This window comes from Leuciscus leuciscus, assembly GCF_965113295.1.
Source record: "Leuciscus leuciscus genome assembly, chromosome: 3".
In the NCBI taxonomy this organism is placed as follows: domain Eukaryota; kingdom Metazoa; phylum Chordata; class Actinopteri; order Cypriniformes; family Leuciscidae; genus Leuciscus; species Leuciscus leuciscus.
This window is the reverse complement of record NC_138727.1, coordinates 1,054,344-1,071,843: the sequence shown is the minus strand read 5'-3', so window position 1 is coordinate 1,071,843 and position 17,500 is coordinate 1,054,344. Positions and strand designations below refer to the sequence as shown.

The window sequence follows — 17,500 nt, the reverse complement described above, 5'->3', positions numbered from 1 at the left end:
CAGCTAAAACTTCACTCTTTCTCTTCACCACCAAGAGGAGATTTCAGTCACATCACCAAACCTGCCGTGTTACTGTGTTCCATCTGGTGCTCTTAGTTTTACGGTTTTTATTGTTTGTTGAATTTTTTACTTCATCGGAATGGTACGAAACTTGGTAAAGGATTTGGCACTTTCTGTATGAGCATGGACATGATTCGGAACAGGTTAAATGGTCCGGAAAAAAGAATAAGTCACACTTGTGCTCCTTGCGCATTGGAAATGAATGGGAAACGAAGTTCCTCTAGTGGAAGCGTTCGGTACTGCAGCCGAACACACTCACTGAAAGCTCATTTACTGAGATATCAACCATCTCAAAATTGGAACACAACTTGTTTAGGATTTATAGCTTTGAATTTATTATGTTACTTTTTTTAAGTTCACTTTTTTTAAGTTTTTCCACCTCAGCAATAATCTGCCAAGTGTCGTCTTTGAAAAGAGATCAAACTCCAGTCCGTCGCTCTAAAGCGTTCAAGATTTGCCACAGTTTAAGTTGGAAATGTAATTTTCAGGTCTATGCTCAAAAACACGTGAATAAATGGTGAATAAATGGATTATAAAAGTGAATAAATGGATTATAAATACAGCGTGAATATAATTTAGTATAATTAAATCCCATAAAAATGCAAAATATTAAATAAAAAACATTATCAAACTAAAATATAGTACATTAATTTCCTTGACATTATGAAATGACACACGAAGAGCACCAGAGGGTTAAGTTATGAACATTTTATTTCAGAAAGTCTGGAATGAAATATCAAAGTGACACTGATGGGGCAAGTGCAAGTTTGTTAATTTGGTACACTGTAAAAAAAATATTATGATCAATAAGTAATGACAACATATGTTTTTTTTTTTGTTTTTTTACATTGCTTTAACTTATTTTAACAAAATACGTTTTTTTTTATAAGGTATACAAGATTCAACTCATTTTAATGTAATTTAAGTTAAAATGACTTAAATCATGACAATCATCCAAGTTGATTGTACTTAAGAATTTAAGGCAGCAACTTTTATTTTTGAAAGTAAAATGACATGATATTAGGCCAAAATTGGGAATGTGATTCAGAAAACAGTGCAAAAGTGGAACAGTGTTGACAATTGTTTTGAGTGTGAAAATTACAGACAACTGTGACTTTCAATTATAGTAAGTGTTTTCAGGATGACTAATTTGGATAACATCTGCAATAAACTTGACACGACTAGAAAACTGGACCAAACCTGCAGAAATTAAAAATGAACAAATGAATGAATAAATAAATAAAGGAATGAACGACTTGATAAAATAAATATGATTTTTTTTTTAATCATGTTTTTTTCTTCTTTTAAATGTTATTTATTTATTTATTCATTCTTTTATTTATTTTTCCATTTATTCATGTATTTATTTATGCATTAATTAATTAATTAATTCATTTTTAATTTCTGCAGGTTTGGTCCTCCATAGATTTTGACGCGACGTTTTCGCTAAAGACGCGGCTGTAATGTGATAGTCCCCGCCCACTTCATGACACAACCACGCTGTCGTCGAATCAGCACGCGATAAACCTTCCCAGGCCCCTCCCCCTTGCTCGCGTTGGAGCTGTGTTGTCGCGGCGCACTCAGTCCGGTGAGTCACCGACACCGAGAGAGAGAAAGAGAGAGAGAGAGGGACAGTGGCGGATAGCGAACGGTAACGGTAAAGAGCTGGAGCTGCGAGCATGGCGGTCGAAGAGGAAGGTCTTCGGGTTTTCCAGAGTGTCAAAATAAAAATCGGTGAGTTCTGGCGCGAATGAAAGCGAACGTTTATGCGCGAGACCATTCTAACTGAAATCACACGGTCGCGCGCAGTGCGCGTGTCTATTGTGAGAATGTGTGGATTTTCATACAAATATACTCAAAATGAACGTGTAATAATCTCATTCAGCTGTTAGTTGAGATATATATGGAGCATTTGAACGTATTACAATGTAAAAAAACTCATATATTTGTTTGAATGACGCCTCAGCTTAGTTTAAAGTCTTGACTGGACGCAAATAGCTGCACATCCAGATGCGCGAAAACACGATATTTGTGTGTTTATTCGTGTCGTAAACGTGTGTTTTCCTCCAGTGTATAAACACAGATCAGGTCCGGTGTGTGACAGATAACACATTTATGTTCTGATTTGTGATTTGTAATGTTTCTAAAACATTCAAATGTCCAGTTTTCTTGTCGTGATTGAACGTTATTTATTTTAAAGGTTTCGATACGACGTTCTCCTGGCCGTATTTTTTACTCACAAGATTCTTTGAATGTTTACTTGTAATATTCCGAGAAGGTTAACATTAACATGACATTATATCGATGTTCTAAAAATGTTGTTCTCAGAACGTTATTAGAACGTTCTATGTATGTTATTATAACGTTGTATCTGAACATGTACATGCAGAACATTAGTGAAGGCTGTGGGAATGTTCCCTGTTAGTTGGTGTGACAGATGTGTGTGTGTGTGTGTGTGTGTGTGTGTGTCGTTCCAGCTGTGGATGTTTAGAAGGAGCAGAACACTTTTAGCCCTTGACTCATAAACGATACTCATAAAAAGATGCATCTGAAATCATTTATACAGGCACTGCAACAAGTAAAACATGCATATGAAATCATTCTTTCCGACTGAAACAACAGAAATACTTGTGATTTTCTTCCTGGACAGACAGACAGACAGACAGACAGATAGTCAGACAGACAGATAGTCAGACAGACAGATAGTCAGACAGACAGATAGATAGTCAGACAGACAGTCATATGTTCTCTGTGTTCTTCTCAGTTTCACTGTTGGCATGCGGTTTGACTGATGTAAACATGATAAACCCCGAGAAGAAGATTTCTGTTTGACTGTGTGCATGACATCCGAAATCGTACATCTGTATTGTTTAAAGTATGAAATCCCATTTCTGTCACATAGGAAACAAAAACATGCTTTTGTAAATCATATTTATGACATTAAAACGGGACATTATGGCATACTAAGTCATATTTATGAGATGAAAAGTCGAAATTATTACATACTAAGTCATAATTATGACTTTTGATGTGGAAAGTGGAAATTATGACAGTCAAAATTGTGTCTTTATGGCATAATTTTGGCTTTTTATGATGTTATTATGATTTACCAAAGCAGATTTACCTTGTGTGGCGGAAATGGGCAAAGCATTTCTGTGTGTGTGAGTGCGTTTATTTGTGCATTGTGTGTGTGTGTGTGTGTGTGTGTTGTTGTTGTTGTTGTTGTTCTCTTCCTTCATCTCTGCTGTTCCAGCACACACATGTATGAAGTGAATGAGTGTGTGTGTGTGTGTGTGTGTGTGTGAGCTGCTGTCATTGAGTTGTTTTTGACTCAGATTAAAGCAGAACACACACACACACACAGAGTCTAATCTAATCTCTGTATGGCACAGTAAACGCGGCGCGCCGCCAGGACACGTGTTTGGCTCTTCTCTTCCATATGAACCACAGTGCAGCTGCACACGTTCATACGAGACTTAAATATCCCTCGCAAGACAAACATCAGTTCTTTAACATTAAAGTTGACCATGCACAGTCTCTGCCAAAAATATAATGCAAACGCTGCTGGCATTAAAAGGAGAAATTATTATTAACACCCTACTGTGATAATACATAAAGTCTAACTTTATCCGCATGCATACAACACACTCGAGATATATATAGCAAATCTCAACTACTTGATTGTTTTATAATGTCGCATAATGTAACTTTATTATCACAGAACTGAATGTGAACTTTGCACATAAATACACACGAGTGTGCCGTGAGTGTGAGAACAGAGCAGATCCATGTTTGCTGGATGAAACGCAGTGTTTCCTAACGTCTTCACGTCTCTGTGTGGCGGTTTGGTATTTTTAACCCGATTGCTTCACCAGCGTTCGGCATGTTTTGGAGAAGTAGTGACGGTCGACGGCTCCACTTCACGCTCCTCCAGACAGCGAGAGGAAACCCAGCCTGATCTCTTAGTGAAATCTGGTCTTGGTGGGTCTTATCGGTCGTCACACCCTTGTTTTAACTGAGAGAGTCTCGTGTCCCGTTGAACATCTCTCTCTCTCTCTGCTAGTCAACCGTTGCGTTGTTGGCAAGTTGTCCTGAAACTAATGAATACGTATGTGATGCAGATGCTGTTATATATATTGGCTGGAGATATTTCATCAGATCTGTGAGAGCATCGGATGTTTCATATCTGGATGAAAGCTAGCGGTTGTGGCCGAAACAAAATACTTGCCTAATATGTTGCAGAATTATACAGGATCACACACTAAAAAAAAGATGCGACTTTTTGTTGATTTTGCGTTGTATTCGGAGTCACAGACAACTTGGATAGTGTTGATAAAACACTGGCAAAGTGACCATAAAATTATATTTTTTCTCTGAGCTGAGTGAGTGAGTGGAGGCGGGGCTCATTTGCATATTCATAGAACCACGCATACTAAATGAGGCAAGGGTGTCGAGTTACAGTCAAGATATTTTAAGACGTGACGAAATAATTTGAAAGGAAAAAGCGCTTAAATATGTCATTTTGGTGAGTTTTATGGGATAAAATGATGGACTTCGACCCGTTGGACCCCATTGGAGTCACTATATGGAGAAAAATCCTGGAATGTTTTCCTTAAAAACCTTAATTTCTGATTTCTGACTGAAGAAATAAAGACATGAACATCTTGGATGACGTGGGGAGAGTAAAAGTGAAGTGAACTACTCCTCTAAATGCCTTGAATCCTCTTGTGCACAGTGCATTATGGGTGTTTTTCGGAGCGCTGCTCTTGTGCACAGTGCATCATGGGTGTTTTTCGGAGCGCTGCTCTTGTGCACAGTGCATCATGGGTGTTTTTCGGAGCACTGCTCTTGTGCACAGTGCATCATGGGTGTTTTTCGGAGCGCTGCTCTTGTGCACAGTGCATCATGGGTGTTTTTCGGAGCGCTGCTCTTGTGCACAGTGCATCATGGGTGTTTTTCGGAGCGCTGCTCTTGTGCACAGTGCATCATGGGTGTTTTTCGGAGCGCTGCTGATAATTGTGTCACAGGTCAGTAGACTTAAGATCTGGCCGACGTGTCGACGGAAGGAACCGGAGGCTCCCTGTTCATTCGGGAACATATATGGAGTTCTGCTCCGGGTTTCCCGACGGATCTCGTGTCTGGAGGAAAACACTGAGGGCTTTTAGGGGTCAGGAAACAGGAAACGGTTTCACATCACTTCCTGATTTGGCTGGATGATCTGCAGAGCTGCTTGTTGTTTTTTTCCATATTCCTGGGAAGCAGCGGGATAATGCAAACCAGATGGAAGTTCCCATTGTCTGTCAAGTGGAGAATCATGAATTTCCTTCTTTCACTCACATTTCAGATCAACACACTGACTCGGTTTACTCTCTACATTCCCGATCAGGGTTTGTACAAACGCGTGTAATGATCAGCCGTGGCGGGGAACGCTGACGAATCACGAGTGTTGTTATTATGTTTACTCACTTTGCTGGGAAGTTCGTGGAGGACAAATCAGTGCAGATTTAGTGCAAATACTAGTGAGTCCTCATGATATATTAAATACAGTATTGCTCATAATCTGCTCATATCTGCTGACTTGAACACACTCGTCACTACACTACACACAACGACACGCTTGTTCATTTGCATTGAAGCAATAGTGAAGATTAAAAAGCATTCGGTGAACAGAAAAGACATTGTTATTTTCCAGCATCCTACAGTTTCTGATGTTCTCTGTCCTGTATTGATCTGTCATCTAAAACACATTATGGTGAAGAGGATGAGGATGGAAGAGGAAGAGAGGAGATGCTGGATGGCAGGGTTTAGTTTGAATAAGAAATGAATGTATGAAATCAAAATTTGATATATATATAACGTTCTTAATCTGGTTATTTTCTCTTTTTTGGGGGCTAGTAGAAGTTCTGAATGGCCGATAACTTAAAAATGTAGTTGCCAAATTGGTGAGTGAAAAAGTTAATTTCAAACCCTGTTCATGATCATATTGTGAATGATTTATCAGTGATGTTAGCGCTGCATGATTAATCTAATAATCATGCATATGGAAAAACAACATGCGCCCGCTTGTGACATTGGTTAATGTTAACTAGTGGTCATTGCCTTTTTAGTTGTTATTTTAGGCCACTTTTGTTGGACCTTTCTAAACTCTTGGCATTAGTTCACTCAGTCAGCTGGTTAATGTAATGAAGGTTATTGATAGATCGCATGTCTAGACGATAGACCTTTAATGACACACGCCTCTTCCTCTTTAGTAATGTTCAAAGTTGGCATGAAACGGAAGTTGCGCTGGTCGTTTCTCCTCTATTGTGTCGTATATCCGAGAGAAACGCTTCTGGAACAAGAACAAATGTGGGCGGGGCTTGATTGTGTCTGTGGGGAATTGATTGGATGGTTGTGGTTTGCTATTGGCTGATGTCATGTGAGTGACAGGTTATAGCTCCGCCCTCGTCATCAGAGAAGAGAAGAGATGCTGCAAGAGGAACTTATTCTGATTCAAGATTAACAGGAAAATCAATTTAACACAATAATGATGATGTGCACAGATGAATCATTTAGAATAAACACTGCAATATTCTATAAATAATTGTGATTTTGACTCGAAGTGATGTCACAGATGGCAATTATGACTCACGGATTGAACTTGTATTCCTGTAATACCGCTGAAGAATTGGTTCTGGAGTATTTAGGAAAACTAAAAGTGTACCTAGTTTAATTAAATGAGCTGGTTTCCTCTCTTTGTGTCATGCTAATCTGCCAGACGTTTATCAGTGTTTTCATGTAAACCTCAACACACGTTTCCTGTTGACATAATCAAGCGCTCTCATTGGAATATCTGCTTCTGTTGATGGTGGATTCCCGCTTTGCCCTGTAATATCCGCATATTTCCACCTGCCTCGTGAGTTTCTGTCCTTGTTTCCACCTTCCACACTCATGCAGGGCAAACAGACGCACGTCCTTCAGAAGTTAACAGAGCGTATCCAATATATAACTCTCATACTGCCGGATTTATGGACCAGCAAAGTCATAATGGCCAGACTAGGGTCAGTTAGCTGACACACTGGAATGTGCAAAGCGAGTTGTCTGAAAAATGAGTTGACTAGTTGTTTAAAAAAAAAAAAAAAAAATGCTGAGATTAATGTGTTCATTATGTTTCTCACAATTATTATGAATAATATAATATTAACCCTTAAATGCATCAGTGTTTCGCCAAGCATTATTATCCTAAATATTCTGATCTTTAGCGACTCGGATCTATATTTTATAACATTATAACTTACATGAGTGGATCTATAAGTGTCACAATAGTATAAAAGTCTCTTGATAATTTAATAACACAGCAGATTGTGGAACATTCAGTGAGAAAATACTATATCAGTTTTTTCACGTTTCATTCAAAGTGTTGCTTGCCATTTCTTTGTAATTATTTGTAGCACACTATCAATACTTGCAAACGATTATCAACATTTTATTTGCAATGTTTCGGTCTCACGACCTTCATCAGGCAATATTTTTGTGAAATTTACTAGCAATTTCTGAGTGAAAATTGTTTCAAAGTAAAAGTTTTCAGCGTATTCTCAGAATTTATTTTATATTACATTATGTTTCATAGTCGGATCAAATGTGTAAATATTTTTATGAAGCATTTCACTCAGCTTGTGTTTATTTCTGTAATGCTGGGAAGCTGAAGGTTAAATCTGTGTTTTAACTGGACTGGTAGTTAGTCTTTAATTTCAGTAATATCATTCATGTTCACCATGTAACTGCACTGTATCATTTAGTATCTTGCAGGATGATTGTAAACTTGTGTAATGACTATCTCTAATCTGCACAGTCATTTTAATAAAGTTGCCCTATTGGGAGGGACGGCACGTTACACCGCTCTCACCAGTTAACCCCTGCTGGTTACACCACTCTCACCAGTCTGATCACAGTTAACCAGTTAACCCCTGCTGGTTACAACGCTCTCACTAGTCTGATCACAGTTAACCAGTTAACCCCTGCTGGTTACATCACTCTCACCAGTCTGATCACAGTTTACCAGTTAACCCCTGCTGGTTACACCGCTCTCACCAGTCTGAACACAGTTAACCAGTTAACCCCTGCTGGTTACACCGCTCATACCAGTCTGAACACAGTTAACCAGTTAACCCCTGCTGGTTACACCGCTCTCACCAGTCTGATCACGGTTAACCAGTTAACCCCTGCTGGTTACACCGCTCTCACCAGTCTGATCACAGTTAACCCCTGCTGGTTACACCACTCTTACTAGTCTGAACACAGTTAACCCCTGCTGGTTACACCGCTCTCACTAGTCTGATCACAGTTAACCAGTTAACCCCTGCTGATTACATCACTCTCACCAGTCTGATCACAGTTAACCAGTTAACCCCTGCTGGTTACACCGCTCTCACCAGTCTGAACACAGTTAACCAGTTAACCCCTGCTGGTTACACCGCTCTCACCAGTCTGATCACGGTTAACCAGTTAACCCCTGCTGGTTACACCGCTCTCACCAGTCTGATCACAGTTAACCAGTTAACCCCTGCTGGTTACACCACTCTTACTAGTCTGAACACAGTTAACCCCTGCTGGTTACACCGCTCTCACTAGTCTGATCACAGTTAACCAGTTAACCCCTGCTGATTACATCACTCTCACCAGTCTGATCACAGTTAACCAGTTAACCCCTGCTGGTTACACCGCTCTCACCAGTCTGAACACAGTTAACCAGTTAACCCCTGCTGGTTAATACTTTAACTACATCATTCTACTCTCAGCATCTTTCTCCATCGGCAGTGAATTCTTTACAGTGATTGGTTGTTGTTCGGAGGATCTTCAATTGTGAAATAGACTTTATTTTGCTGGTTTGTTATGTCAGTATAGTTGCTAGCGAATTGTTTGAGATTGTATTTTTCATTTTTCATAAAACAAACTCACTGGAAACCAGCGGCGGTGTGAAAGGGACTTTTTCAATCACAATCTCATCCAACCACAGAGTTACGCTAGCAGTCACTCACTGTTGTTCTGCCTCTGGATATAGTCCAATCAGCGCCAAGTCACGTTCTGTGGAGTACCGCCTCTTTTTGGGCAATTTCACTATGGCCGAGAATCGCCCAGTGTTCCCATAGACTTACATTCAAAGATTTTTTTTTCCGAACTGCAGGCACTGCAATGCATTCTCTATGTGTTCCGGGAGGGCTCGCTCTAACGTGCTTTCGTCATCATACGTAAACTTCACTTGTGCAGCGATTGCTGGAAACAAATATACCTCTAATAATATTTAGCCATAAGCTGAAGTGACATCCAATAATTTCCTCAGTGCATAACTTACATTTCACGGACATATTCTCCATCTGTAAATGTTAGAAAGTCAATATTTCCAGTTTGCTGTCATGAGTGGACGAGCTTTCTGCAAGCTAAACTTCCGTGAACGAGCGCCGGCGCGTGCATGAGCGCCGAACAGACGGAGCGTTCAATAGAAGAGGAGCGCAATTATTCTGACTAAATTATACATTAACACTAAATTATAAATATATTTAGCTAAAATATTTGTTGTTGAATATTTGTTGTTGTTGGTGAACATAAATGTGCTAGAGAATTTCAAACCTACATGTGTATTTTTATGATATTAGCTTTGTTTTTTTTGTTTGTTTTTTAATTTAGTAAATGTAACTACTTCTTTAAAAAGGATTATTTCGTTTTTAGATTGTAATGTTGCGATGCTAGAATGAAATCTGATTTGACCCCTTTTTTGGATAGACTGCAGATAGACAGCAAGGTCACACTATGTTTGTTTTTATAACCTTCCAGGGTTTTTCCTGGCTCAAAATGAGGCGGAGGTGGTAAAATCCTAATAATGTAATAATAAGGTAATAAAAATTGTATTTTTCGTAAATCATAATATAGCCTAATGTGTTTCCCACATTATTTTTGTGGGTGGAGCTTGGTACCTCTAGGGGGGTCCGGGGGCATGCCCCCCTGAAGAAAATTTTGTACATTTTAAAGATAAATTCATTAATCTGGTGCACTTTGAGTCACCCCAATCCACTGTTAAAAATAAATAATCCACCTGCAAACCGCCCATAATCTTTGATTTAGATATCTGCATCTGATCATCATATTACAATTATTCATATTCTCAGTGTTAAGCATGAATGCAAATGCATGAATTAGTCCTTGATGGTAACATATCACACTGAATTTGGCTAATTAAAAAAATGAATATTTATTTTAAATAAAAGTTCTCCTTTTGGCAAAATTACATTTCCTTAATAGCCTAAACAGAGGCTTTACTCCCTTTAAACTTAAATTGTCAATGTTTCATTACATCACTGTTTGAAAACACTCAGAATAATTTTTTGTACCTTTTATAAAGGGCATTTTTTCCATAAATGTTTGCTCCATTTCTCATTTCAAATTCTTAAATTTGATCAATACATATTCAATTAAAATAATAAGACTCTAGGCTGTTACCAATCAAATTAAATACTTTACATTTAAAAATTATAACTGTATTAAATGAGATTATTTTAAATATTTTTGAATATACAAAAAAGGAATGTTGAAAAGAATGATACTTTGAAACTAAACCGCCAGTAGGAGGCGGCAGGCGACCGTCTTAATGAGCGAGCCATTCAGTCATTAATTCAAACGATTCGTTCAAAAGGCTGATTTATTCAGAACGAGGCAGTTTATGAATAGGTAATTGAATCTTTGACTCAACCCATTCGTTCAAAACGCTGAATCATTCAGTAATGAAACACGGCTGAGTGTTGCTGTGAGATTCGCGACGGTTCTGCGGTGATCTTTGTTTGGAACTATTTTTGCTGCTGAAACAGAACAATAACAGTCATTGCGTCTAAAATGTAAGTGACTTAATTTGAACTATTTGTTTATTGAACTGTTATGAAATCAGTCTCGGTTTCAGTCTTGATGGCATTCAGGAAAACATCACTCAGGTCGTGTGTAGCCTAGGCTATTGTTTCTTAACTCTGTTATAAATAACAGCGCGAGCCTCAACAGCGCAACTTTGTTACCGTCAGTAGCCTACTTACATTAAACGAAATAAAACAGAATCATCCTCACGTTTTCGGTGATTCCTTAGTTATTTTTTTATTTTTATATTAAAATTTGTTTTAATCAGGGCATTTGTCCAGATGGGCTACAATTCTCTCTCGCTTTTCCCTTCAAATAAAGAAAAAACACACGTGTCCCGGACACATTCTATGGTCCCGGACAAGCGTTATTGTCGAGTCCTGATATGTTTTCCTTGATTTGTTTTCCCTGAAGAGAATTACGTTGTTGAAAACGAAAGTAGAGTGACGCACGTTCATTGCGTTTCAGCGTGATGAGAGTTCCGTGTCTTTATTAAACTCAACACATTATATCTGTCATCCACCCTCGAATAATTGGAATGGAATGTTTTTTTATTAGGCTACTTGACCCGCGGACCGCGCAGCACTATACGGTTTGAGAATGGACACAAGCAGTAACCGCAACAGAACCGTCACGGTGGAAAACGTGTATCTGACCATGACTGTCTGTCCGAGTTTTGTCGAGAGCCGGAGGCGGCACGAAATTTGATGAAGGCGGCCGCCTCATAATTCTCTATGCAGGAAAAACCCTCCCTTCAATATGAACATTGTTTGTTGGACAATATTGATCAGGATATATATATATATATTTTTTTTTTATTAAATACAGTTTATGTTTTTATTCAAATAGAAAAATAATAATTAAATACTCAGATTATACCATACATCGCCATTTAGCCCAAAAATTCTGATTTATTTGGCAATTGGCTATTTCCCAACCCTACCGGCTGAAGTTTTAGCTAAACTTTAGGCTAATGATATAGCTACATTATTATCACTGTTAAATTGTTATTTAACAATTACATTCAGTCCTGGATTAATAATTCAGTTTGTTGCACCAGCCGCCACTGCTGGAAACGTCCACATTTCATTGACAAATCCTCTAATGCATAAATGTGAAATATAAGTCAGTTCTGAGTGTTTTGGTTTCACTCTCAAGCCTGAAAAGGAAATGCCATTTGAAACTCTACACCCACTTCCTGTTTTGATGCGCGGGGTTGTTGACAGTAAATGGGTGTAGCATGCAATCTAACTCCAGCGACTCTCAGACGTTAACGTTTTTAAACATCACAGTGTTTGACAAACCTGTCTGAAAACAATCATTCTCTGTGCAGGTGCCGCTAGTGGAACAGGAGAGACACACGGGCAATGTCACCTTATCTTAAAGTCTGCATTAAAGTGAAGTTGTGCCAGTTCCATAGTGTGACGTATATATCTGAGTGAAACGCTTCTGGAACAAGATCAAATGTGGGCGGGGCTTGATTGTATCTGTGGGGATTTGATTGGACATTGGATGGGAAGACAATAGGAATTGTTTGATTTCATGGTGACTTTAAAGACGCTTTCCTATCACAGGTTACTGGGTGACATTGAGGTAATGGGCCACAATCAAGCCGTTTATGAGTTTACTCCGATAAAGTAAAACAGGTTAAATCATTTACATGACCACACACAGTGTCGACTTATTATGCATAATCGGGTTAAGAATGTGCATGTAAACACAGTCATTGTCTTGTAACGAAACATGATGTGCAAAGTTTGAATAGGTGGAAACGTGTTGCTCACTCAGAGCAGTGTATGTGTCTGAACATGTGTGTGTCGTGTCCCTCGAACGCTCGTGTTTAGAGACGCTGAACTACATCTTGAATGCAGTCGGAATTCCTTTCCTACGATCTCATTTCCTCTCTCTCTCTCTCTCCATCTCCCTCTCTCTCTCTCTCTCCAGCTCCCTCTCTCTCTCTTTCTCTCTCTCTCTGGGTCTCTCTCTCTCCTCCTCTCTCTCTCTTTCTCTCTCTCTCTCTCTGGGTCTCTCTCTCTTTCTCTCTCTCTCTCTCTCTCTCTCTCTCTCTCTCTCTCTCTCTCTCTCTCTCTCTCTCTCTCCCTCTCCCTCTCTCTCTCCTTCTCTCTCTCTCTCTCTGGGTCTCTCTCTTTCTCTCCCCCCCCCCCCCCCCCCCCCTCTCTCCCTCTCTCTCTCTCTCTCACCAGCTCTGTTGTGTCTTTATCTCTGTCTGTCTTTATCTGTGTGTACGTAGAGTTTCAGGGTTTGTGTGTTATTGGAGCGGTTTGTCCAGTAACTGTAAATGGTCAAAGTGAAAGTGTGTCTGTCTGTGTGTGTGTGTGTGTGTGTGTGTGTGTGTGTGTGTGTGTGTGTGTGTGTGTGTGTGTGTGTGTGTGTGTGTGTCACTGCATGACACCCACAGAGAACCTAGTTTACATCAGGGATTCACAAACTTTTTTTATCAGCCGAACCCATTTGAACTAAAATATTACATCTGGAAGTTTTAAGTTTAAAAAGAATGAATTCTATTATTTTTTATAAATGTTTTTTTTTTAAATGTACAGAAAAAAAATATCGCAATAGTAATATTTCTTATTTAGTTTTTATTTAGTCATTTTAACATTATTAATTTTAAGTAGCCAATAATATGAATAATAATGAATAAAAATTATTACTGATGTTTACTTATAATGAATGAAATATTACTGTTATTATACAGCCATATTGATATTTTGGGCAAATGTGCAGCTAACCTGGATTTTATGAAACTGCAATTTAGAGCGCAATCTCAATATTATTCAGAATAATTGCAATTAGATTTTTCCGCTAAATCGTGCAGTCCTTTCTATTCTCTATCCATAACTCTATCCATAACTCAGCACAAACCTCTACATATCCCTGTATGATTCATCTTTACCCAGTTAGCTGGTTTTCTTCCTCTGTCAGTATCATCATCATCTCTCTCTCTCTCTCTCCATCTCTCTCCCTCTCTCTCTCTCTCTCTCTCTCTCTCTCTCTCGGCCGTCCTGACCTCATTTCCTGTGACTGTGATTTGCTCTTCACCACCTACTCAGTGTTTGTGTTGTGAGGTGTGTGTGTGTGTGTGTCAGCGAGTTCACGGGCTTCTTTCTGGATGTCAGTAACGTGTTCGTATGCGTGTCTGTGAAGGAAAACGGAGCCTCACACATTCAAATAAACCATGAACAAATGATCATTAGCTGTCATTCAATCAGAGTCTAGAGCTGACAAATCAATGTGAGAGATGATTGAGTTCATATTGATATTGTTAAGATCTCCTCTGAAACTCTAGAGGAGATGCGTGTGTGTGTGTGTGTGTGTGTGTTTGTGTGTGTGCGTGAGTGAGAGATTACTGGGGTCTTTTTGCTCTCATCACAGTCTAAACAGCTGAGATCTCGTGTGTGATTTCTCTTTCCTGAGTGTGTGTGTGTGTGTGTGTGTGTGTGTGTGTGTGTGTGTGTGTGTGTGTGTGTCTGAGGGATGCAGATGTAGAAAGAGTTGCCCGTATGATGACGAGGTTATTTTTGTCTCACAAATTTCACACTCATTTACATTGTCAGCTGAGGTCCGAAACAGGAAACAGTTCCTGCAGTGAGTCTGTCACCATGGCAACAAGCATGCGTTTCCACACACACACACACACACACACACACACACACACACACACACACACACACACACACACACACACACACTCACACACACACACACACACACACACACGTGTGGAAGTCAATGTATTTACAGATGTTTCGTGATTACGCCTGCGCAGTGTCAGAATTATCCCATGGGAAATGTTCCCCGAGCCCAGATTTTTCCAGATTGTGGGCGTCGATTATAGAATCACACCGGAAAAACAAACTGGAATTGATCGTACGGTCAGAAATGTTCATATCACGGTCTCACACACAACGGTGTGTCTCGATGAGAGAGGAAACACATGCCGGGAGCGGAGAACACACTTCCTGTTTTCCTGTTTTCCTCTCCTTGTTGCATCGGGGATTAGTTGTGTGTGTGTGTGTATGTATGTATACACACATATATTTTATATATATACAAACTTTTATGTTAGTGTATCATGTTTTATGATTAATCGATTTGACAGCACTGGTTATTATGACTTTGAGAAGTACATTCTGCTTTACAATAGTAATATATTCCTGTCATAATTTCTTCAAGTTAAATCGAACTTTTATTTTGGCGGGTTGTCATGAAGAGCTTTGAGTTTGTGTGTGTTTTAATAAACTGTATTATAAGGGGCTTTCGCACCGGGTAGTTCTAGGAACGAGCCACCAGGGTTTTTCCCCGAGAACTAATGGTTCCCACAGGAACTTTTCCTGGTTGCGTTCGCACCGCTAGTAGGAACTCTAAAGTGACGTGAGACACAGAAGTACATTCTGATTTACCATTGTATTATATTTCTGTCATAATTTCTTCAAGTTAAACTGTAGCATTATTTTGGAGCTTTGAGTTTGTGTTTCTGCCGATAGTTTTCTGAAGTGAAGTGGTGAAACTCTGCTGAAGAGGCACCGGAGCTGAAGTTCATGCGTTCATACAGTGAGACGCACACGAGTGTCATGCGTATCAATTTAGATGTTCCAATTCAATTCGATTTCGATTCGCAAGCTCTCAATTCGACTCAATGAATATAGGCCTAGATTTAATACAAATCCTATATTTATTAAAAAAAGAAGAAAAGTGAACATAAGTTTACAAGTGGTTAATTAATAAAAAGAAATTAAGAGCCACAAACCTGTATATTAAACTCTCTTTAGTGTAGGTACACTTGTGTACATTAAAACAGCACCCAACTCTATATTTCAAATGCATACAATGAATAGACAGGATTTTGATGCAAAATTGATGCTGAAAATTGGACTAGTCAGATTAATCGCATGCCTTGATCAAACATGTTTAAGATCAAACACACATGAAATCTCACAGCATTAGTTGCAACATGGAAGATTGTGAACAGTGTAGGAAAACTAAAACTGGCTTTTGGGTGATAGATCAATAAATATGGAAAAAAATAAATTCGTGGCCTTTGAGAATCAATTTTGAATCGACCACATTTAAAAAAAAGATTAATCGAAAAATCTATTTTTTTTTACCCAGCCGTAGTATTTAAGTTTGTGTAGAAGAGCAAACTGAGACAGACTTTAGATTCCGCAGCTCTACTTTTGATTTATTCATCCATCATTTGTCAAATTCCCTGCCATTCCACATTCCACTAGAAAAATGCACTTATTATGACTGGATGGGCATCATACGGCCCGGGTTGATCAGCACTAGATCTAGTGATGACTCCGCTCCAGTAATCCCACAATGCCGTGCTCCCCAGAGCGACCTGCGAGCTGTAATCCAATCAGGATCTGTGTGATTATGAGTGGACCGGAAACAGAGATGCTTCCAGATCCAGAATGTCATCCGTGGATTGGCTTTGGACGTCAGCGGCTCAACACCGTCTGCATCAGATCATGTGCTTCTGATCCGCTTAGCGAGTCCATTGACAAGTTCAGCTTTTATTTTGGTGGGTTGTTGTGTACAATTTCAGCTGCAGTCATTTAAAGGCAGTCCTTGAACTCAAAATGCACATTTTTTAGCTTTTAGTATGAATATGTAAGGTTATGAATGAGCTTTCAAAACAATGACAAAATTTGCATTTAGGAGAGATAAGCATTCAAAACTTAGTCTCTCACTTCCGCTAAAATGGATCAGGGGTTTTTATGACATCACCACGTCTCATCACATCTCCTGTCCAATCAAATGCTCTCTAGAATCTAAAGCTCCGCCCCCTCTGCTATAAACACCACCTGGTCGAAGCGAGCGTTGACGCGTCACAGAGGAATATTAAACATCTCTACTGTTGAATCCAGCGTATCATCAGCGCTCTGATTAGCTTCCATGGTGCTGTCAATCTGTGAGCTAAACTAAACACTATTGGCTGTTTGAAAAGGGGGAGGAGCCACTCAATATGTCCCGCCTTAGCTTCCTGTTTCAGTGGAAATTACGTCAATGCATCAAACAAAGCTGCGTGTTCCAAGACACTTTAAAGTTCACAGTCCATATCGCCATCATATCGCCCTCATATCACTCTCATATCGCCCTCATATCGCCATCATATCACTCTCATATCGCCCTCATATCGCCATCATATTGCCATCATATCGCCCTCATATCGCCATCATATTGCCATCATATCGCCATCATATCGCCCTCATATTGCCATCATATCGCCATCATATTGCCATCATATCGCCCTCATATCGCCCTCATATTGCCATCATATCGCCCTCATATCGCCATGATATTGCCATCATATCGCCCTCATATCGCCATCATATCGCCATCATATCGCCCTCATATCGCCATCATATCGCCATCATATTGCCATCATATCGCCCTCATATCGCCATGATATCGCCATGATATTGCCATCATATCGCCCTCATATCGCCATCATATCGCCATCATATCGCCCTCATATCGCCATCATATCGCCATCATATTGCCATCATATCGCCATGATATTGCCATCATATCGCCCTCA

General features: G+C 39.4%; 1 protein-coding gene and 1 long non-coding RNA gene across 5 annotated transcripts in view; one reads left to right on the top strand and one right to left on the bottom strand.

Moving 5' to 3' along the window:
- The first annotated feature begins 1,633 nt into the window (after positions 1–1,633).
- Positions 1,634–17,500, top strand: part of rasa3 (RAS p21 protein activator 3) — a 59,226-nt gene continuing 43,359 nt past the window's right edge. For all 4 annotated transcript variants that reach the window (XM_082163794.1, XM_082163793.1, XM_082163792.1 and 1 more), the window contains exon 1: positions 1,634–1,794. In XM_082163794.1, the coding sequence (XP_082019920.1) occupies positions 1,740–1,794 (55 nt within the window). In that variant the 5' untranslated portion in view covers positions 1,634–1,739. The remainder of the gene's footprint in view (positions 1,795–17,500) is intronic.
- On the bottom strand, positions 5,277–9,766 carry LOC309494575. The gene is made up of 2 exons (XR_014204376.1): positions 8,141–9,766; positions 5,277–7,955 (listed from the first exon to the last, which is right to left on the bottom strand). It is a non-coding gene; the product is annotated as an uncharacterized lncRNA (long non-coding RNA).